Below are 24,536 nucleotides of genomic sequence, written 5' to 3' on the forward strand. Positions count from 1 at the left end.
TTTGGGAGTAACAGATGTACAGGGTATTTCTTAAATGGTGAGATTAAGAAGTGTAGATGTACAAAAGGAACCTGGGTGTCCTCGTTAATAAGCCACTGAAGGTTAACATGCGGGTGTAGTGAGCAATTAGGAAGGCTAAGGTATGTTAGCCTTTATCACAAGAGGATTTGAGTACAAGAGTATTGAAGTCTTGCTTCAATTGTATAGAACATTGGTTAGACTGCATCTGAAGCACTGTGTGCAGTTTTGGTCCCCTTACCTTTGGAAGGATATTGCCATAGAGGGAATGCAGCAGAAGTTCACCAGACTTGTTCCTGGGATGATGGGACTGTCCTTTGAAGAGATTTTGGGGAAACTGGGCCTGTATTCTCTAGAGTTTTGAAGAATGAAAGATGATCTCATTGAAACCTGCAAAATACTTAAAGAGATAGACACAGTAGATGTAGGTAAGCTGTTTCCCCTGGCTGTGGAGTCTAGAACCAGGGGACACGGTTTCAAAATGAAGGGGAAGCCACTTAGGACAGAGATGAGGAGTTTTATTTTACTCAGAGGGTTGTGAATCTTTGGAATTCTCTACCCCAGAGGGCTGTGGAAGCTCAGTCATTAAGTATGCTTAAAGCAGAGATTGACAGATTTATAAATACCAATGATGTCAAGGGGTATGGGGATAGTGTGGGGAAAAAGGCATTGAAATGGATGATCACCCATGATCATATTGAATGGCGGAGCAGGCTCAATGGGCTGAATGGTCTACTCCTGCTTCTAGGTTCCTATGTTGTTGTACATACTTGTATATGGGGATGTTAGTGTAGTAGTTATGGTGCCAGTTGAATTTTAACAACCCTGTCCTTGAAAGGAACCTGTCAGTTCCACCTAATCTGAACTACATGTGACTCCAGTCCTATACCTTGGTTGTGTCCTAATGCTCTGTGAAGTGGCCAATCAAACCACTCTGCTATAAAAGTTCAGAAAAAATGCCCACCGCCACTTCTCGGGGCTGCTAAGAAAGGACCAGCATTGGCCACACGTTGTTGAAGAAAAGGTAACTGAGACCCGAACACCCAAAATGTTTTAATCTTGAAGGACTGATGTACTACAGTATGCACATTGTTTTATTTAAAAAGTACCTTGGGAGTGCAGCTCCAGGATGGACTTGGAGCCTCTGTCAAGTTGGGCTTAAAGTCAGCCTGAATGCCACCTTTATCTTCTTGGGTATTGTTGGTAATGCTTGATTAGCAGTCCTGCTGCCTTTGCAACATATAAATTGACAATATCTTGGAGAAATGACATGAGGTTCGTATCTTTTTCATGAATCCACACAGTGGGCTTTTTTTGTAAAATATAAATTCCAGTTTGTTTTTAAACTAAATATCACAATTGCAGGAAATCCTATTTCTGTGCTATTCAGGGTCTCCAATGACATGTGGCCTAATACTGAAAATAGCCACCCAGGTGTCCCAATCAACTGGGATAAACCATGTCCCTCCAAATAGGAGGCTTCCCCCTCGTTATATTCAAAAGTGGTTGGGCTTTGGAGTGAGGCCCATTCTAATTTGATAACAATCCTAGCAAAAAAGACTCTGGCCTACTTCTTAGCTTTCAGTAACAAATTGAAATTTTAACTGCTCAATCTCCCTGCTACGTCCTTCAGTCCAGGGTGACCCTTTTCATCCTGGATATAGCTGGAATAAACTAAGGGGTAGGTGCAGTTCTTCAGCGTGTAGATTGACTGACTGTAAATTGATAGTGTGTTAAGATCAGATGTTAACCGAATAGATCATTCGTCCACATTTTCCTCTTTAAGAAAAGGGTTTTGCTTTTTGCTACTGCTCTAACAAAATATGAGGCAATTACCTTTTTTAAAAGGGTGTTTTCATAAATACGATTTCATTAGCAGACTTGGTAACAAAAGGCCAATCACTATGCAACTATAATCATGATTTTAACACTTTCAAACAGCGATTGAGGCACTTAACTGATATCGGAGCCAGAAAAAGTTCAATGCAGCTGTGCAGTGCACAAAATTTGAGAGACAGCAGAATGCGAATTGGGGCAAAGCTGATTTGCCTACAAGATCCATACATATAAATGGAACTACTTGATTTCTTAAAATATATGCCATACCTATTGGCTTTACGTATGTAAAGCTATTTCTACATTAACACCTTTAATCATTGTTGAAATGAGAGACATGTCGCTGAAGCTTTTCATCTTGCACTTACCAGTGCAAACACAAGAATGCTAAATTTCAGACGATCAGAAGAATCTATACGACAGGAGAAAAGGCTGCTGATTGGTTAGCGAGTCAGCTCTGGCTGATGTATTACTGCGGAGAAAGCAGTGGGGAACTATAGGCTCCCCAAGCTCCCAGATAATTCAAAAAAGGCACAAGGCTTGAAAATATTCCTTTTGTTTGCAGGGAATGGGTCCCTGCACATGTCTCTTCTAGCAAATGCAAATGAGCCACTTTGCAAGCGCCATTGATTATCTTAAATTGGTTGCTCGTGTAGTTGTTAACACACAGGATTGGTCAGCAAGTTCTGCCCAATTACAGAATCACATCTAACGGTAGACATTTTGTTTTGGGTTTTGCAAATGCGGTCTGGTCGAGTACAGTCTGGGTGCTGCCTATTACAACAGATTTCAACATACTTGACATTTTTCAAAACACTTTTTTTCTGATTTAAGTAAGGATTCGCATTGAAACCCCTGAGCTGAGTGGTTCATTTCTGGAGACATAGACTCCCTCTGAAAATACATAGATTAGTACAAGGAATATTCTGCATTCGCTGAGCATTTTTTAAACTAAGTTGATGTTTTATCACACCCACCGAATCAGTCTAGCCCCTGTTATTCCAACATGGATTTGATGGGCCGAGTGACTGCAGTCTGAACTGTAATGACTCTATGAAAGCTGTTAAAAAAAAAAAAATTTAAATTAAGCCCTCAACCCCTCCAGAATTTTATATGTTTTTAACTCTTTGGGAAAAGTGTGAACATTTTTATTCAAAAAAATTATATATCCATTGCAATTCAAGATCTTGTGCAGTGCAGTTCCTGCTTCAACTGGTTCCCCCCTCCCTATAATAGTAAATAATAGTATGGGATTGTACAAAAAGGTATACGCTTCAGGTCATGGTGGAATACAGAATGTATGCTGTTTTGCAAGTTGCCTAAAACTAGGCAATAGAGTTCTTGAGAGCCCTTTATAATATGTTACATGAGGCTACTGGCCAGCAGTGCAGAATGGATAGAAATATGGTCATCACTTCATTGACGATGAAAGAAATCGGCTACAGATTGAATAGATTCTTCTAATAATCAGATTTCGTTCACAGACATTTATCAATAATTACTGTTGTCTTCATGGGTCCTGCATTTTATATGATAAAGGAAAACTTGCATTTATATAAAGCCTTTCATGACCTCCGGATGACTTGCCTTACTCTAGAGCAAATTAAGTGTAGCCGCTGTTACGCTAATTTCTGCACAGCAAGATCCCACACAGCAATAAAATAAATGATCAGGTAATCAATTTAATGATAAAAGCAAAATACTGCGGATGCTGGAAATCTGAAACAAAAACAAAAATAGCTGGAAAAACTCAGCAGGTCTGACTGCGTCTGCGGAGACGAATACAGTTAACGTTTCGAGTCCGTATGACTCTTCATCATTTTAATGATGTTGGTTGTGGAATCAGTATTGGCTTGGACGCCAGGGAGAACTCCTATTCTCTCCCAGATAGTGCCAGGGATCTTTTGACATCCACCTGAGAGGGTTTAATGTCACATCGAAAACAGTCCAACACTTCCTCGGTGCTGCACTTGGCGTCAGCCTAGATTTCGTGCTTGGGCCTTAAAATAAAGATCCTTGTGTCATTTTGCCAAGTGCATGTTAAAAAATAAAGGGCCGACTGCATTCCCAGGAGACAGCAGGAAACATAGCTACAGCATGTGACCCTTCTGCCAATTGCAGCTCCTGCTTTCAGCTGTGAGTAGTGCCTCCTAAACCATGAATATCCTTTGTGTACTTGCAATCATTTCCTCTTAACACATGTTGCACTGTCTCTCAGAAGTGGCAATTGAAAGTTCCGAGTACAGATCAATAGTTCAGTGATTCATGTTCAGATTTGTGAATATGTCCAAAATAGAATTCTGCGGCTCCATAGACTTGTCATCCAAAACACTGCTGCCTTTGTCCTAAGCTGCACCAAGACCCATTCACCCATCACCTTTCTGCTTGCTGACCTCTTATCGGGGTTCCCAGTGGAGAGGCATCTTGATTTTAAAATGCTCATCCATGTTTTCGTTGTCCTTGGCCTAAACCTTCCCTTATGCCTGTAACCTCCTCCAGCCCTCCCAGATCTCTGTCTCTCTCCAATCCTGGCCTCTTGTGCACCGCACAGTTTCCATGACTCCACTATTGGTAGTCGCCAAGGCTCCCTAGGCAGCATCTTCCAAACCCACAACCTCTACCATCGAGAAGGACAAGGGCAGCAGAGAGGTGGCAACACCACCACCTGGAAGTTCCCCTCCAAGACACTCACCATCCTGACTTGGAAACATCACTGTCGCTGGGTCAAAATCCTGGAACTCCCTCCCTAGCAGCACTGTGGGTGTACCTACACCACATGGACTGCAGCAGTGCAAGAAGGCAGCTCACCACCACCTTCTCAAGGGCAACTAGGGATGGGCAATAAATGCTGGCCTGGTGGCGATGTCCACATTCCATGAGTGAATTAAAAAAAAATTTGGCAGCTGTGCCTTCAGCTGCTAGGTCCTAGACTCTGGGATTCCCTGCCTAAACCCCTCTGTCCCTCTATCTCTCTTTCCTCCTTAGAACTGAACTCTGACCAAGCTTTTGGCCATCTGTTCTAATATCACCTTGTGTGGCTCGGCGTCACATTTTGTTTGAAAGTGCTCCCATGAGGGACCTTGAGATGTTTTACAATGTTAAAGACGCCATATAAATACAAGTTGAATTTTCTTTAAGCAAAGCAAGCTGGTGCAGAGATGATTATTAAAGCAGTTAATGTTACTGTGTATTTATTAGACCAAACACAACCATTCCAAGTATCAGTTAGGCACATTCCACTGCTGCAAAATAATTACAGATACAATCTACAGTGAGGAGGAACCTGAACCAGAGGCAGGCAAAATGTTTCCACTTCTGACCTACTTGGTTATCTACCTCTCCGCCCCACACAATTCTGTATGAATTCATGGTTGGTCTGTAACCATACCTTAACGAACTGAAAGCTCCTTTTTAATTAATAGCAAAAAAAAATTGCAAGATTTCTAGGCATCCATTTTTAAATGGGAGAAGTGCTGAGTTCACAGCTGAATACAGACAATTATCACCTTCAGCACCACCTGGCTGGTAATCTGTCAGGATAATAATCGGGCGGGTTCCATAATGAGTGGGCACTGTCAGGTTAAGCCCAGTCAGTGAAGGTAAAATTGCCCCACAGTGCCTAAATGCTTACTATCTATGTTGTGGCACTGTTTACACATGTTTGCATTTTCTCAAATTAATACCTGGGGGAAAAACCTAGTCCGATAAGGTCATCAGCAGTGCTGATGCAGTCCATTTGCTAAAGTATTTGATGAAAATCAATACCCCTGGTTATGGCATTTTAAACATTTTTAGCTTGTTGGGTTGATATTTGAGCGAAACTTGATATTCATCCATTGCAGCAGAAGTGTCTACGGATTGTCACAGACACCGTGCGCATGACTATATTTGCAAAAGAGGCCAAAGAGACACTGCCACTTAATGGCAAATATAACAGCCACTTAAATACTCCTCTCCTCCAGTTGTTGGTTATGCATAGTTAGCAGCCTAGTTCGCACAGCTATTCCAAGGTCAAAACAGATGTACCTGTAGACCGGCATTTCATTAAAGTAGTGAATGCTGTTGTAGACCTGGATTTAGCTGAGGTTGAGAAACATGGGGTGCAGTTGGTGATTTATTTTTGTGCATGTATGCATATATATGCACAAGTTGGTAATCATGTGTCCCCCATATTCGATCCAAAATCAAGAGACAAACTAAGAGACTAGTAGCAATAAATATCCTGATCGTCCTTTGGATGAGAGGGCAGATGTTAAAATTCCATTATCCAGAGAAGTATTCTGACTAACACGCCTTGCTCAATTAATGCCTGTTCATGTACCACGTGAACTATGCTGAGCAGATTCATTGCATCAGTTTGCTTGGTTTTAACAATGGTGTCTTGTCTTGACCAAGCTGATGATTGATCTGACCACCTTTCCTTTTTCTGCATGGTGAAAGCCCAAGACCATTAGCTCGGTTCAGGGAGCTTTGCTATCACCATCATCATCATTAACCCCCCTCCCCACCCACACCACCAATCCCAAGAACAATTTTACAGGTGGAGTTGCTGCTTGCAATTGCATTGGGGCACACAATAGTTTTGTGGTGGGATATTTCCTGGGCAGGTCTCTGACAGGTTACCCCAAAGATGAGAGCAAGGTGATTGTATGCACACTAAGGAATGGGACTACTTCATCGGAGTATCACCTAAAAACAAGAGTCAGTTAAGTTGAGAGAGATTCAATCTATTTTTGATTTAAGTCCCTCACCCTGTCCACGTAGCATTGTGTAATCCATCTGGGGAAGATTGCAAGTGTTTAGATTAGGGTGTGGAACCTTTTTCTTATCACGAGCCATTCACACATAGACAAAATCATTGGTGGGCCACACACACACACACACACACACACGTGCACATGTGTGGATGGAGCTTTAGTATATAAAACTGCATTGTCAACTTGCAATCTGCTGCTTTGAGCTCTTCGCACAGAACAGCAACCATAGTCAAAGATGTTTCTCAACATTCCTAGTGTCATCCTTTTGTTTAAATTGGATGGCAAGTTTCCCAACCCAAAAGTCTAAATAGTGTCCTTAATTTCACCCGGGACTTGATTGTTTTCACTCACCATCATGGTCAGTTAGAGGGACAAACAAGCAGCCGTGCTGTCATGATGAGCTTGTACACATCTCACAAAAAATAACGTCTGAGGCAACAGAAAAAAACAAAGTCATTTCGGCAATAGAAAGATCTAGTACCATATTTAGATTCTACTTAAAACATTTGAGCTAATTTTAATTTTAGAAATCTTGCAGGCCGGATGAAATTGAGCACTGGGCCAGGTCCGGTCCCCTGGCCGTGGGCTCCCTGCCCCGGTTTAGATGCTGGGAGGTTAGGGACTGAAATCACAGTGGATCTAACCTGCCATTCAGGTGGTGGCATTCCTTTTGCTTTTGAGCTCGGCATTGAAGATGTGCTCCTTGTTTTGGCAGGCATTCTGAACGCCGGGCCTACAATGTTAACAATATCTCACGTGCTGAGTTGTTTGTATGTATGAGCGTTCTGCTGTGATTGTTATCTGAAATCTGTCATTAATGCTGGCCTGTCTGCATATCTGTCAGTAAGATCATCGCAGGCTTCTGACCTCTTTGATAATTTATTAACGCAAGTGCTGCAGTCAAAAATTTGTGCGTGTGTGTTTTAATAATTAGATTTTAAAAATTAATTGAGCCATGCAGGATTGCTTGTGCTGATTGCTGATCCTTTTCACATCATTTTAGTCTATGTTTTGTTTTGGGGTATGATGTTTGTGACATAATTACGTAGATTTCACAACACAGAAACAAGCCCTTCAGCCTAGCTGATCTACGCTGGTGTTTATGCTTTACTTTAGCCTCCCCAGCCCCACTTGAACATCTTATGAGAAAGTAACTGCAATCCCTTTCTTAAGAAAAAAAGTTTGCTTGCCTCCACTTCAACTCCCACCCACCCCCCCCCCCCCCCACCCCCAACCTTTGCCGTTTTACCCATGGGGTACAAGTCCTATGTGGAGAGAGACCCGAGACAGATTCACAAGCTGACACAAAAAGGGATGCTGTTGCTTTAAGACGAACACCAGGCATATTTTTCTTAAAAATGAGTCTCCAAGCTACAATAAGCTGAGATTGTGCAGAGTAAACCATGGCTCTGAAGCTAAGGAACATAGACCTGTTCAGAATGTCCGTTCCATCATTGCTTCATTTCCCAGAGACTGGTTATTATCAAAAGGGCGTATTGTCTCTTATTGAGACATCTGCTAAGTGTATAAAAGTGTCTCGATTTTGTATTCCAGGGAGTATCTTTTTCTAATAAAATCATCTTGGCTGTTCTGATTTAAGACCTAGCTGATAGAAATCTTGCCTCTGGATCAGAAGGTTGTAGGTTGTTGCAATTATACCTGGAGCACTGTGCACAGTTTTGGTCTTTGAATGTAAAGAAGGGTTTAAAACAAAAACAGAATTACCTGGAAAAACTCAGCAGGTCTGGCAGCATCGGCGGAGAAGAAAAGAGTTGACGTTTCGAGTCCTCATGATCCTTCGACAGAACTTGAGTTCTGTCGAAGGGTCATGAGGACTCGAAACGTCAACTCTTTTCTTCTCCGCCGATGCTGCCAGACCTGCTGAGTTTTTCCAGGTAATTCTGTTTTTGTTTTGGATTTCCAGCATCCGCAGTTTTTTTGTTTTTATCTCTGTAAAGAAGGGTATACTTGCCTTGCCTTGGAGGGTGTGCAACAAAGGTTCATTGGATTGATTCCTGGGATGAGAGGGTTGTACTATGAGAATAGGCCTATTTTTTTTTTCGTTTATGGGACGAGGGCTTCGTTGGCTGGCCCAGCATTTATTGCCCATTCATAGTTGCCCTCGTCCAGGGGCATTTAAGAGTAAACCACATTGCTGTGGGCTTGGAGTCACACGTAGGCCAGACCAGGTAAGGGCAACAGATTTCCTTCCCTAAAGGGCATTTGTGAATCGGCAATGGTTGTTATTAGATTTTTAATTCCAGATTTTTATTGAATTCAAATATCGACACCTACTGTGGTGGGATTCAAACCCAGGTCCCCAGAGCATTACCCTGGGTCTCCAGAATACCAGTGCAGCGACAATACCACTACACCATCACCTCTCCAGAGATTGGAAGAGTGAGACCAGATGGATGCTGAGAGGCTGTTTTTGCCTGGCCAGACAGTGTAGAATTAGGAGCCTATAGACTCAGACACACACGCATCCGAGTAGGAGAGGATAGATTCACCAAATTAGAGTCCGTAAGAAAGTAAAGTTCACAGTTCGTAGCTTGTAGTCTCCACTGGCTGCAGGCCGAATACAGTGGCCTTGCTTTCAGTGCCGAGGTGGTTTAAAACTGTAGCTGGGTTTTCTGCCCTTCTGGAGACACGGTGTGGAATTGCATTCTTTCTTTAAAAAAAATTGTCTACTGTAGAGTCAAATTAGTAGATAGGATCCAAGCTTCTTAGTTGGGAATGGAGAGGGAGGGCAGGAGATCCAACCAGCTGAATTGCTGGTCTAGTTCTTCTCAGAGACTCATGTGCTTGTGGTTTGTCATGTGACCTCTCTCCAACTGCCAGTAATTTGAATATAGTTGTATATTACAATTATAACTTGATTAGCTCATCTGGAGAGCTACCTTAAAAATCGAGGTCATCTTGTCCAAGCAATTAACCTTTGAACGGTTCATTTTCGGCTGTTGAATACTGTAGATGGCTTCCATTGATGCCTTGTTCAAGGGGCAGGAAGGAAGGTTATTCATAAACCCCAGGTGCCATTGTCTGTGATGGGCTTTGAAGACTTGCTATCTTCTCTTCATACGGTTAGAATGTACAACATAAAGTAATGTAAATTAGAGTCAGCTATCTTGATGAGGCTGAAATCACTATTCCGTTTCAAAAAAATCTATCTTTTTAAAAGTCTAATTCCACAGACAATGAATTAAAAAGTAATAAAAACAATAACAGAAATACCTGGAAAAACTCAGCAGGTTTGGCAGCATCGGCGAGAAGAACAAAGTTGACGCTTCGAGTCCTCATGACCTTTCAACAGACACTTCAAAGTAATATTTGATATAATCACATCTTGTGAATTGTTGCCTTCCATTCCCACTTGGCAGGAGAAATATTCCCATTTATTCTTCAGTATCTCTGAATAGAGTGACTCACTGAAATATTGCTGTAATACTAGCACAGCCCAATGCAATGCTCAGTCAGATGCTGGGCTGTTAGCTCATGATGCATCCAATTGTTGTCAATATAAATGATCTCGCGCCAGAGATTCAGGCAGTCCAGAATTCTTTCTGCCAAAGGGACAGAGGCCCTTTTGTTCCTCACTGATCTGTGTCTGGCGACCCTCATTCAATGATCCCCAGTACTCACCCCCGAGCTGTTTGAAGTCAAGTCGAGGAGAAAGGGCAGGCGCTGAATTTGAACCATCTTTCGTAATGTGCTACCTGCTGTGTTGGTTGTACCGGCTGTATCCATGAAGCAAACGTGTTGGGTTTGAGTCCTGCAACTTGGAGCGGGTCTGCCAGCCTTAGCTGAGTTTACATTCTGGTTTCAGGAAGCTATGCAAGGGTCCTGCTTCGGGAATCTCTGCCACTGGCACAGGTGGAAGTTGGCACGCAAGCGGTACAGTATTGAAATGAAGTTAGCGGGTGCGACTTTTCATAAAACATATTAATTGGGCTCTAAATAATCCTTGAAATGTTATTGAAATCCCTGGGGAGACTGAAGTTTAAAAGGAAAATTCAAACTTCTAGTTAATAGCTGAAAGAATGACGTCAAGATTTTATGTTTTAAGACATTTACTGTACCAAATGGTTAAAACATTAGCTTTGTAGACAACTTAAAAAAAAATCGCTTGAGATGCATACTTTACATGTCCTTTATGTAGACATTCAATTTTCCCAGAATCAATCCCAAGGTGATTCTTGGCACCCAAGGGTTTCTTCCTGATATTTTTCTTTCTGAACCTAGTAACTTGTAAGCTTAGAACCATATATCACAGTTAGGCTTGCTTTTCCTGAACTCCCCTTCTCTCTCCCCCGTCTCTCCCTCGCCCAAGGTAGCTTTTAACTGCCCATGCATTTGGTCTTTTCAATCCATTGTGAACTTGCATCCACATTCCTGCATGATGAATTATAAGAGACATGTTTTTGCCTCTAGCTGCTCCCTCTCGCCCAGATTCAGACATCACTCCCAAAATACTGTCTGTGATCTTTACAATAGCTTACTCTGCAACCTTCCCCATGATGAGAATCACATGGGCCTTGTATCCAATTAGAGATGCTGATTAGTTATCGTTGAGACTCCAACTCTCTCTCATCTTGAAACTAAATGGACGGTTTTAAGCACAACGGTTTACAACCCAATACTTTCATCACTTTTCTGGGATTTTGGGAGACTCGGCTTCTACCCCCGCTGAATTCGGAGACTGCTGCATTGTCTCCAACTGTGAGCACCTTGGACCATCCCTCTATTCTGGGCCTCCCTTAGATCTTTAACCACCCCAGGCTTGCTGTCAGGAAGATTCAGAACAGATCACATGACTCCCTCCGATTGACCTTAAATTAAAGACACAGTTCCAAAACATCATGATCTTATAAATCTTACAGTTGTAACAATGCCAGGATGACTATGGTGAAGGCTTGGCCTAAATAGCCAAGTGGTTATGGTACTGGGTTTGTAACCCTAAGATCAAGAGTTCAAATCTCACAATGGCAAAACTATGACTATGGTGAACGTAACTACTTGGAGTTATGTTATATCCTCTAATGGGTTTCAATATTTATTGAGCCTGATTCAAAAGTCTAAAAAATTGCCATATTTACATTTTTTCTTATTTGGAGAGGAAGCAAGTAGGAGGTTTGCAGTGAAGTAAAGCACAGTTGATGTATAGTTATTTCAAATTACCAAACTGAAATGGGCCATTTTGCCCAATGTCCCTGTTAGTGTTCAATCATAGGGATTTCCTCAGGAATTCTCCCAGATGGTCACTATAATTTTGATAGTTCAGTAGAAACGCTGTAACAAGTCAGATATTTTTCTTGACAGTTGGGTTATTCACAGAAAGCAGCATTACAGATCTCTGCCTCCTGACAACTAACTCGGCCTCCCAGCCACATCCTCCTTTATACCTCTTTTTTGAGTGACCAGTAAATTAAAATAATTAACAAGCTCACCAATTAAACAAACTGATGGCCCTCTAAAGGGGCAACACCCCTTTTTATAAGTGCTTTGAGGCCTTAAACAATTCCCATCGCCTGTGTACCTTTAACAACCTAATCAACCAAACATTAACAACCATGGCAGCAATTGGTGCTGCGGAGGGGCCATGACTTTAATGGGCAGCACTGAGAGTTCCGATGGTCAAAAAGGCCTCAAGCATTCTGGACTCGTACAAAACATGCTGCTAGCGCCCGCGCACTGCATTTCAACAGGAATTGGCAGGAGGGCAGAGCGGTAGATTTTTTTTTAATTCATTGGAGTGTGATGCATTGGGTAATGGTACAAAAACATGCAACTGTAAAATATTTTGACTTCATTTCCCCAGGGACAAGTGCGAAGGGACGGAGCTTTGAATTTGAAATGGAACTTGAAGAGGAGAATAAAGAATCTGCTTTTAATTTTGTCATTTTGAAACCTCTCTTGTATTTTTAACCACAGCCTCAAGTTGGAATGTGACAAACTGGCCAGTGAAAAGACAGAAATGCAACGCCATTATGTCATGGTAAGGCCTATTCACTTGATTCCTGCTCTGCGAAGTGGTTGAAGTTCACCCAGACTGTCCCTCGCATTGTGCAGATATTTAGGAGTCTAAATGTAGCTAGAGAATACCTCTTAATAATTAAGGAGCTATAAACCTTTCTGCTTTTGTAAAGCACCATGTGATCTTGTACAATGTTGCCACCTCTTATTTTTAAAAAAATAGTGAGATGTAGTTGGAATGTCGTGAACTCTCAGCCAATCAATTTGCAACACTTGATACCCCTATCCCTTCAGCCAAGGCTGGATCTCTGGGCCCTGCTCAGCAACTGTTTTTGTGTTACCCAGAATAATTATTGAGTTTCACTGAGACTCCCCTCTTTATTCCATACACCCATTTCAAACCTGACACTCTGAACACCCAAGTCTGACCCACTGCTAACTTTTCTGTCGACAGAATGGGCAGTGTTTTATGTCAGTCCGATGAGCAGCAGGATTCCTTTACCAAGTTAAGAGTGCAGCCATTGGACTGAAAATTGAACATAACATAAGAACCAGGAGCAGGAGTAGGCCATTCGGCCCCTCAAGCCTGCCCCGCCATTCAATAAGATCATGGGCTGACTTGCCCCAGGCTTCAACTCCTCTTTCGTGCCAGCTCTTCATAGCCCTCAACTCCCCGATATTTCAAAAATCTATCTGCCTTCTCTTTAAATACATTCAGTGATCTAGCCTCCACAACTTTCTGGGGCTGGGAATTCCAGATATTCACTACCCTCTGAGAGAATAAATTCATTCGCATCTCAGTTATAGAATAAGTGGACACTCATTTAAAACTATGTCCCCTAGTTCGAGATTCTCCCACTGGTGGAAACATCATCTCAACACCTACCCTGTCAAGCCCCCTCAGAATCTTGTACGTTTCGATAAGATCATCCCTCGTTCTTCTAAACTTCAGTGAATAAAAGCCTTACCTATTTAGGTGAAGAATGTTTACTATCTTGCTCTCCTGTGTAATTCTCAATGTGGAAAATATGGTGGACCTTATGACCTTTTGTCTGGTCATGTATCTGCTCTTATTTCCATCTCCTTGCACCTTTCTGTGCATGGGGACATATGGGCTGACAAACACTTGGATTTTAAGTACTCTTCCAAGTTCTGCTTGTTCTATCCACTAAGAATTCCAATTAGGACCATTATCCTGTTTCAATCCCTGGCCCAAACAGTATTTACTGATCTCAGTCAGGACAGCCCCTGTCCTGGCTGACCTGGGTTCAGAAGGGGGAAATTGATCACGGTTGTTTATGTTTGTAGCTGTTCTGGCAAGGAACACAATCAGAATCGGAATCAACTGATGTGTTCCCACAGCCAAAACTCGAGTGTCTAGGGTCCAATTTAAATACCCGCCTGGATATAAATACTGGAAGGTAATCGGTGCCAGTGGCTCTGTATCTGAGTTAATGCCTTCAGGGAAAATGGTGAGAGCGGCCCTCACTTTTTTTTTGAAGAAAAGGCATTGGGCTCACATTATCGTTGTATTTTATTGCACTTTTCCCACTTGGGAATCTGGCTTCAAGAAAGTGACGTTTGCTTGTCGAACTGATGATTGTGTCAGCTTTGGTGCATGATTAAGCGACCATTGGAGATCAGAAATAGATATCTTGATCATCATAACATGAGTGTGTGAACTTCTGAGGGTTCATCCATAATAGAGTGCGAGACATTAACATTTTATTCTTGGTTTGAACTTTTTTCCAGTATTACGAAATGTCTTATGGCTTGAACATCGAAATGCACAAACAGGTAAGTGGCTTTCATGTCCCCTCTTTTTTTTTCAAATTCCTCATTGTTTGTCATTGACCTGTTTACAGAACCGACGTATTCTCCATGAAATTAGACCTATCATAAATGTGACAAATTTCATGATTGAGCCTGGTTGTAAATAGAACTTTTCTCTTTGTAATTTCCAATTATGCACCAATGAATAATTAAATGCTCTTTTTAATTGGAAATGCTGACAGATTAATTTGAATGATAAATTAATAATAGGCACTGTCTCGTTTGTTATTACTTTTTATATAGTGCTTCAGAGCTTTCAACCTTTATTAAATATTTAAAAAGTAAATGTCGTTGGCTTCAGTTGTGCATCCATTGTTTGATGATTTACTCTCTCCTTCCACTCGTGTTCCAGGAAATCAAATGTGACATTATATAATGAACCGTTAATGTGATTTAATATCTTTTTAGGGGCTCATTTCCCACTGTGTTGGATCTTAAAAGCGGAGTGCTTAAGATTCCCCGGTTTCTGGTAGAATGTGTTTGCTGCTTACAATTCCATTCTCCTAGAACTGCCCCCCACACCCCCCTCACCACCCCCCCCCCCCCCCCCCCCCCCCCCCCCCCCCCCCCCCCCCCAAACTTTTGCGATGTGGAAATCCAGTTTAACAAACGGTTTTGCGTGAGTTTTCAGGACGGCGATAAGGTAGCTCCTTTTTATGATGGTGCTCAGTGGTTGTGAGTGTTTCAATAGTATTTTTGTTGTATTATGTCTGCTTGCGCTATGAGGCAGTGTCGGTAGGTTGCATCCTTCCAAATCTTGGCTGTGCCTGCTGATTGTGGTTTCAATTGTGTAACTTTAGGCTGTAGCGTTGGCAGTTACAGGCTTGTTGCTACTGGAGACAGTTGTGGAAGCTGAATTCCACATACAGTGTAGTGTGCAATAATTAATCATGTCAGTTTATCCACATCAATTTCTTTGAACCAGCAGCACTAATGGTTGTTGTGCATTGCTGTGTGTAAATTGGCTGCAGTGTTTGTCTACACAATGGCAGTGATTGTACTTCAAAAGTAATCTTATTGTTGAAGTGCCTTGGGACATCTTGAGGGCACAAAAGGTGCATGTTCTTAAATTTCATATTGTTACTAATGTATTGGATAAGACTCATGCTATTCCAAAGCTTGTCTAGAAGGATGATCCATTGCTTTGGTGCTTCAGAATCTCCTTTGGTACTCTGACGACCGTATCACTTGTGTTTGTATAGGGGAAGGACAGAGAGTAGAGAGGGAAGAGAAAATTTCAGATTGTCAGATAGCAGTACAGCATGAAGAGTTCATGGGACACACTCTGCTCTTGGAAAGCATTGTGCTTTATGACCACTGGAAATTATGCTTTCCTAGGCTTGAGCAAGGTTAGGACCATGGGAAAGATTGGCAAATATGACAACATGGCAGAGTTCTGTTGTTGGGCCTTAAGAACAATTGGTCATTCCAATTGGACCAACTCTGGAAATGTTTCCCCCTCGCCCATCAAACCATGTGCCCTACCAATGACATTTGCAACATTAATAAGGCCAGTGTAGTCGGGATTTCAGTGCAGAGTGATAGTGGGCAGGTGAAGTTTTCGCATAACTGTCCGCATTCACTGTGCAGACACCCAGTAATGCAGCCAGAGACTTATCCTTTCAAAACCTGTGTTGCATATGTGGAGAGCATTTTGAGTTTTGTGTAACAGGAAAGTGAAATATTGGTTGGTGGGAGCTGTTTGAGGTGATGAATTAAAGATTCGAGCAAGCCCATCACACATTGATGCATTGACTTTAGTGCAATATTTACCACACCATTTGTTACCAACAGCCCAAATGGACTTTGCTTTTCATGAGGAGCTTAGTTTGATTAAGGAACTGCTTTTTAAGCTCTGTTGGTTACTAATATAGAGTGGACCCCCTGAAAAAGCATTAACAGTAATAAAAACAAAAAAACTGCGGATGCTGGAAATCCAAAACAAAAACAAAAACAGAATTATCTGGAAAAACTCGGCAGGTCTGGCAGCATCGGCGGAGAAGAAAAGAGTTGACGTTTCGAGTCCTCATGACCCTTCGACAGAACTTGAGTTTGAGTCCAAGAAAGAGTTGAAATATAAGCTGGTTTAAGGTGTGTGTGTGGGGGGCGGAGAGAGAGAGAGGTGGAGGGGGGGTGGTGTGGTTGTAGGGACAAACAAGCAGTGATAGAAGCAGATCATCAAAAGATGTCAACGACAATAGTACTAAAGAACACATAGGTGTTAAAGTTGGTGATATTATCTAAACGAATGTGCTAATTAAGAATGGATGGTAGGGCACTCAAGGTATAGCTCTAGTGGGGGTGTTTTTTTTATTTTTTTTAAATAATGGAAATAGGTGGGAAAAGGAAAATCTTTATAATTTATTGGAAAAAAAAAGGAAGGGGGAAACAGAAAGGGGGTGGGGATGGGGGTGGGAGCTCACGACCTAAAGTTGTTGAATTCAATATTCAGTCCGGAAGGCTGTAAAGTGCCTAGTCGGAAGATGAGGTGTTGTTCCTCCAGTTTGCGTTGGGCTTCACTGGAACAATGCAGCAAGCCAAGGACAGACATGTGGGCAAGAGAGCAGGGTGGAGTGTTAAAATGGCAAGCGACAGGGAGGTTTGGGTCATTCTTGCGGACAGACCACAGGTGTTCTGCAAAGCGGTCGCCCAGTTTACGTTTGGTCTCTCCAATGTAGAGGAGACCACATTGGGAGCAACGAATGCAGTAGACTAAGTTGGGGGAAATGCAAGTGAAATGCTGCTTCACTTGAAAGGAGTGTTTGGGTCCTTGGACGGTGAGGAGAGAGGAAGTGAAGGGGCAGGTGTTGCATCTTTTGCGTGGGCATGGGGTGGTGCCATAGGAGGGGGTTGAGGAGTAGGGGGTGATGGAGGAGTGGACCAGGGTGTCCCGGAGGGAGCGATCCCTACGGAATGTCGATAGGGGGGGTGAAGGGAAGATGTGTTTGGTGGTGGCATCATGCTGGAGTTGGCGGAAATGGCGGAGGATGATCCTTTGAATGCGGAGGCTGGTGGGGTGATAAGTGAGGACAAGGGGGACCCTATCATGTTTCTGGGAGGGAGGAGAAGGCATGAGGGCGGATACGCGGGAGATGGGCCAGACACGGTTGAGGGCCCTGTCAACGACCGTGGGTGGAAAACCTCGGTTAAGGAAGAAGGAGGACATGTCAGAGGAACTGTTTTTGAAGGTAGCATCATCGGAACAGATGCGACGGAGGCGAAGGAACTGAGAGAATGGGATGGAGTCCTTACAGGAAGCGGGGTGTGAGGAGCTGTAGTCGAGATAGCTGTGGGAGTCGGTGGGTTTGTAATGGATATTGGTGGACAGTCTATCACCAGAGATTGAGACAGAGAGGTCAAGGAAGGGAAGGGAAGTGTCAGAGATGGACCACGTGATGGAGGGGTGGAGATTGGAAGCAAAATTAATAAATTTTTCCAAGTCCCGACGAGAGCATGAAGTGGCACCAAAGTAATCATTGATGTACCGGAGAAAGAGTTGTGGAAGGGGGCCGGAGTAGGACTGGAACAAGGAATGTTCCACATACCCAATAAAGAGGCAGGCATAGCTGGGGCCCATGCGGGTACCCATAGCCACACCTTTTATTTGGAGGAAGTGAGAGGAGTTGAAGGAGAAATTGTTCAGCGTGAGAACAAGTTCAGCCAAACGGAGGAGAGTAGTGGTGGATGGGGATTGTTCGGGCCTCTGTTCGAGGAAGAAGCTAAGGGCCCTCAGACCATCCTGGTGGGGGATGGAGGTGTAGAGGGATTGGACGTCCATGGTGAAGAGGAAGCGGTTGGGGCCACGGAACTGGAAATTGTTGATGTGACATAAGGTGTCAGAGGAATCACGGATGTAGGTGGGAAGGGACTGGACAAGGGGAGAGAGAAGGGAGTCAAGATAACGAGAAATGAGTTCTGTGGGGCAGGAGCAAGCTGAGACGATCGGTCTACCGGGGTAGTTCTGTTTGTGGATTTTGGGTAGGAGATAGAAGTGGGCCGTCTGAGGTTGGGCGACTATCAGGTTGGAAGCTGTGGGAGGGAGATCCCCAGAGGAGATGAGGTCAGTGACAGTCCTGGAAACAATGGCTTGATGTTCAGTGGTGGGGTCATGGTCCAGGGAGAGGTAGGAGGAAGTGTCTGCGAGTTGACGCTCAGCCTCCGCGAGGTAGAGGTCAGTGCGCCACACAGCAACAGCACCACCCTTGTCAGCGGGTTTGATGACAATGTCAGGGTTGGACCTGAGAGAATAGAGTGCAGTAAGTTCAGAGAGAGACAGGTTAGAATGGGTGAGAGGAGCAGAGAAATTGAGACGACTAATGTCGCGCCGACAGTTCTCAATGAAAAGATCAAGAGAAGGTAAGAATCCAGAGGGAGGGGTCCAGGTGGAGGGAGAATATTGGAGATGGGTAAAAGGATCCGTTGAACTGGGAGAGGACTCCTGCCCAAAGAAGTGAGCCCGGAGACGAAGACAGCGGAAGAAGAGTTCAGCATCATGCCGAGCCCGAAATTCATTGAGGTGAGGGCGTAAGGGTATGAAACTAAGTCCTTTGCTGAGCACTGAACGTTCAGCATCGGAGAGGGGAAGGTCAGGGGGTATAGTGAATACACGGCTGGGGTTGGGATTGGAAGAAACGGTGGGGACGGAGGGACAGGCAGGGGTGGAGGGTCCTAGATGGGTGTTGGTGTCAATGAGTTGTTGGAGCTTGCGTTCCTTAGCACTTGAGAGAAAGAAAAAGTTTCTTGTTGAGGCGTCGGATGAGCCGAAGGATGAAATGAAACTGGGGGCACGCGCAGCTTTGAAAAAGGGTACGGCGGTGCTGCTGGAGGGAGAGGTCGAGTGTGTTCATATGGCGGCACATGGCACTGAGTGTGGATCTCAGAATGTGACGGGAACAGCAGTCCGAGAAACGTTTTATGTCCCGGAGATACCTGTAATCCTGGGTGGGTTCGAAACATGAGGGGTGAAATTTCAGTTGAAATCCACGTGGGGTAAGTCGGAGATGGAGACAGTCACTGAGAAAGGAGATATGGCTGTGAAAGCGGGTTTTAGTAAACACCTTGTCAAACACCAGGAGGGAAATGGAAAGCAAGGAAGATGAGCAGGGCAAAAGAGAGGAACGGAAATCTTGTCGCAGAAAAGAACAGAACTTCTTCAAGGAGGTAGGCATTTCTTTAAGAGCAGTGGCAGTCAATTAAACACAGAGATAAAAACAAAAAAACTGCGGATGCTGGAAATCCAAAACAAAAACAAAAACAGAATTACCTGGAAAAACTCAGCAGGTAACAGTAATCATGATTTGGGATGCTCTTATATCAATATTCCAAGCCTGGAAAGCTGAAATGTGAGCAATTTATACTCACTTGGTTAAATACAAGTTTTTAATTATTTTCTTTAGGTGTATATTTGATTTATTTTCAAACAAATAGACAATGGTGGAATTATCACAGAATCACACAGTGTAGAAGAGGCTTTTCGGCCCATCGAGTCTGCACCGACATGTGAGAAACACCTGACCTACCTACCTAATCCCATTTGGCCTATAACCTTGAATGTTATGACGTGCCAAGTGCTCATTCAGGTACTTTTTAAAGGATGTGAGGCAACCCGCCTCCACCACCCTCCCAGGCAGCACATTCCAGACCGTCACCACCCTCTGGGTAAAAAAGATTTTCCTCACATTCCCCTAAACCTCCTGTCCCTCACCTTGAACTTGTGTCCCCTTGTGACTGACCCTTCAACTAAGGGGAACAGCTGCCCCCTATCTACCCTGTCCATGCTCCTCATAATCTTGTACACCTCGATCAGGTCGCCCCTCAGTCTTCTCTGCTCCAATGAAAACAACCCAAGTCTGTCCAACCTCTCTTCATAACTTAAATGTTTCAACCCAGGCAACATCCTGGTGAATCTCCTCTGCACCCCCTCCAGTGCAATCGCATCCTTTCTGTAATGTGGCGACCAGAACTGTACACAATACTCCAGCTGTGGCCTCACCAAGGTTCTATACAACTCCAACATGATCTCCCTATTTTTGTAATCTATGCCTCGATTGATAAAGGCAAGTGTCCCAAATGCATTTTTCACCACCCCACTAACATGCCCCCCCCGCCCACCCCGCCTTCAGAGATCTATGGACACACACGCCAAGGTCCCTTTGTTCCTCAGAACTTCCTAGTGCCATGCCGTTCATTGAATGATTCCTAGTCAAATTACTCCTTCCAAAGTGTATCACCTCACACTTTTCAGGGTTAAATTCCATCTGCCACTTATCTGCCCATTTGACCATCCCATCTGTATCTTCCTGTAGCCCAAGACACTCAACCTCACTGTTAACCACCTGGACAATCTTTGTGTCATCCGCAAACTTACTAATCCTACCCCCCACATAGTCATCTATGTTGTTTATATAAGTGGCAAATAATAGGGGACCCAGCACAGATCCCTGTGGTATGCCACTGGACACTGGCTTCCAGTCACTAAAGCATCCTTCTGTCATCACCCTCTGCCTCTGACAACTAAGCCAATTTTGAATCCACCTTATCAAATTACCCTGTATCCCATGTGCATTTGCCTTCTTTATAAGACTCCCATGTGGGACCTTGTCAAATGCTTGGCTGAAATCCATATAAACTACATCAACTGCACTACCCTTATCTACACACCTGGTCACCTCCTCAAAAAATTCAGTCAAATTTGTTAAGCATGACCTCCTTCTGACAAAGCCATGCTGACTCTCCCTGATCAAACCTTGCCTCTCCAAGTAGAGAGAGATTCTCTCCTTCAGAACTTTCTCCAATAGTTTCCCTACCACTGACGTGAGACTCACTGGCCTGTAGTTCCGTGGCTTATCCCTACAACACTTCTTAAATAGTGGAACCACGTTAGCTGTTCTCCAGTCCTCTGGCACCTCCCCCGTGGCCAGAGAGGAATTAAAAATTTGTATCAGAACCCCTGCGATCTCATCCCTTGCCTCCCTCAGCAGTCTGGGACATAAATCGTCTGGACCTGGAGATTATCCACTTTTAAGCCTGCCAACATCTCCAATACCTTGTCACTCCCTATATCAATTTGCTCAAGAACCTCGCAGTCTCTCTCCCCAAGTTCCATACCTTCATCCTCATTCTCTTGAGTGAAGACGGATGTGAAGTATTCGTTCAACACTCTACCAATATCCTCTCGATCCACCCATAGATTGTCCCTTGGTCCCTAATGAGCCCCACTCTTTCCCTGGTTATCCTCTTCCCATTGACACACTTCTAGAATATCTTGGGATTTTCCCTACCTTTAGCAGCCAGAGCTTTCTCATATCCCCTCTTTGCTCTCCTAATTGCTTTCTTAAGCTCCACCCTGCACTTCCTGTACTCAACTATTGCCTCCGCTGATTTGCTCCCCTTGTATCTGCTAAAAACCTCTCCTTTCCTTATCATCGTATCCTGAATATCTCTGGTCACCCATGGTTCTCTGGGCTTGTTACTCCTTCCTATAACCCTAGAGGGAACATATTGAGCCTGTACCCTCCCCATTTCCTTTTTGAACCCCACCCCCCGACTACTCTTCTGTATATTTCCCTTCAAGTAGTCTACCTTGGCCAGCTCCTACCCTATTTTACTAAAATCCGCTCTCCCCCAATCCAAAACATTTTTTTGCAACTTGTTTATTTCTTTGTCCATAACAAGCTTAAATTGTACCATGTTGTGGTCACTGTCACTAAAATGCTCCCCCACCACCACCTCAGCCACCTGTCTGGCTTCATTTTCCAGAATTAGGTCCATGAATGCGCCGTCCCTTGTTGGACACTCTACATATTGACCTAAAAATTTGTCCTGTACACGTTTCAAGAAATCCATTCCATCCAAGCCCTTAACACTATATCTATCCCAATTAGTGTTGGGAAAGTTGAAATCACCTAATGTAATTAACCTATTACCGTTTTTATACACCTCCACAAATTGTGCATGTATTTGCTCCTCAATTTCCCACTGACTGGGGGCCTATAATAAACACCTAACAATGTGGCTGCCCCTTTTTTATTCCTGAACTCTACCCATAAAGCTTCATTCGATGCCCCCTCCAAGATATCATCTCTCCTTACTGCAGTAACTGACTCCTTAACTAATAATGCAACACCTCCTCCTCTTTAACCCCCTCTGCTGACTCGCCTGAAGATTCTATATCCCGGAATGTTGAGCTGCCAATCCTGCCCCTCCCTCAATTATGCGGCAAACAATGGGTATTGGTGAAGAGGAAAGACATATTCACATTCTGCAGAACTGAAAGATAAGCCCTTAATAGGGCTGATGGAAGAAAGCAAAAGGGTGGGGGTAGAATTGACAACAGACCCTGATTGCAAGGGAAGTTCAGAGTCCGCGACAGATTGGAGAGATGGCAACTGAAACGAATGCAGTTAAGTGTGAAGCGATTCTTTTTGGCAGGAGGTAATATGAACCAAATGGTACATTTCAGAGGTTGAAGGAACCAGGGGACCATGGGGTGTATGTACACAAACCTTTGCACGTAGAATAAGTTGGCAAGGCTGGTTAAGGTATGTGGCATCCTTGGCCTTATTAGAGGCACTGAGTATGAAAGCAAGAAATTATGCTAGCTCTTTTTAAAACATACTGATTATATGTCTGCTGGAGTTTGCGTCCAATTCTGGACGTTGCATTTTAAGAAGAATTTGAAGTTCTTGGTCAGGGTGCAGAGGAGACTTACTAGAATGGTACCATGGATGGAAGAACTTCAGTGATGTGGAAAGACTGGAGAAGCTGGGCTTGTCCTTAGAACAGAGAAGGTTAAGAGATGTGATAGAGGTGTACAAAGTCATGAAGAGTTTTGATAGAGGCAGAGGACTGGTAATCAAGAGGACACCGATTGAAAGGAATTGGCAAAAGAACCAAAGGCGACTTGAAAGAAAAAAAAAATTCACCTGAGTTGTTGTGATCTGCATTGTGACCTGAAAAGACGGTGGAAGCAGATTCAGTAACTTGCAGAAGGAAAAATTTGCAGGGCTGTGCAGAAGGAGCAGGAGAGTTGGGCTAATTGGGGAACTCAAAAAAGCTAGGACAGGCATGATGGATTGAATGGTCTCCTTCTGTGCTGTTTTTATTCTGCGAATCTGTTATTTCTCTCCTTTCTCCCCACAACCCCCTTCCCCCTTTCTCCCCAGTTCTACGAAGAGTCTTGCACAGCTTTTGCACTGAGGGAATCTCAAGCCCGAAACATTAATCTGTTCTATCCACGGATGCTGACTGACCTGTGTATTTACACCATTTTCCATCGGCTGTTGTAAATTTTCAACGTTTGCAGTTGTTTCTTATATTTTTAATATGTTAAGTAATGGAACTTTGATGGAAGGGGTGGAAAAGCCAAGTTGAAGTGGCATTGACACTAAAAATGTGTAACTGACGCTATATGGTGTGCGTTTTAATTGCAAACTTTTAATTTGGCAATGGTTCATCAATTTGAGTATTCTTAAGTATGCATGGCGTTTGTGTGTGTGTGTGTATACGTACATTCATTATGGGCTAGAAGTTAGTCCTGGCCATAACACAGGCTGTGTGGTTTGCACCTCACCCTTTTCTTTTAATGGAACTGAAACGGGACAGGATGTATAACATGCCTTGCTGCCCATTTTATAATTTCTACTCCTGAAATCTTAGTGTGCTGCTTGACCATGGGAAGCATCACATAAAAACCTGATCAGAAGCGTTGGCACTGCAGCCAGCCAGCTGGGGATAGGGGTCAGTCCTCTGCTTGCTGCTTGGAAGTGCAAGTGCTTGGCCAAGAGGCATGGTAGACAACTGAGCATGACTGTAATATTCCCCACCAACACTCACTGGCAAGTCTTATTATTGAGACTAGCCTTTTTTGGTTAAGGAGTATTTGGCACCAGCACAGGATAATAACAAAACTCCTGAGCACACTGATCAACTTTCATGTTGGTTAATCACTGCTTAGGACCGACAATCAGCTGTGTCTCAGTTGGTAGCACTCTTGCCTCTGAATCGCAAGGTTCTGGGTTCAAGTCCCACACTAGGGCTTAAGTACAAGAATGAGGACTGACCCTCCAATGCAGCCCCAAGGGAGCATTGCACCATCGGAGGTGCCATCTTTCAAATGAG

The 24,536-nt window shown here is 43.6% G+C and overlaps 1 protein-coding gene across 2 annotated transcripts in view; it reads left to right on the plus strand.

The window, feature by feature from the left end:
• Nucleotides 1–24,536, plus strand: part of LOC121286962 (TLE family member 5-like) — a 120,523-nt gene that overhangs the window by 29,218 nt on the left and 66,769 nt on the right. For both annotated transcript variants that reach the window (XM_041204313.1, XM_041204312.1), the window contains exons 3-4: nucleotides 12,543–12,606; nucleotides 14,337–14,381. In XM_041204313.1, the coding sequence (XP_041060247.1) occupies nucleotides 12,543–12,606; nucleotides 14,337–14,381 (109 nt within the window). The remainder of the gene's footprint in view (nucleotides 1–12,542; nucleotides 12,607–14,336; nucleotides 14,382–24,536) is intronic.

This window comes from Carcharodon carcharias, chromosome 14 (genome assembly GCF_017639515.1).
Source record: "Carcharodon carcharias isolate sCarCar2 chromosome 14, sCarCar2.pri, whole genome shotgun sequence".
Lineage (NCBI taxonomy): Eukaryota > Metazoa > Chordata > Chondrichthyes > Lamniformes > Lamnidae > Carcharodon > Carcharodon carcharias.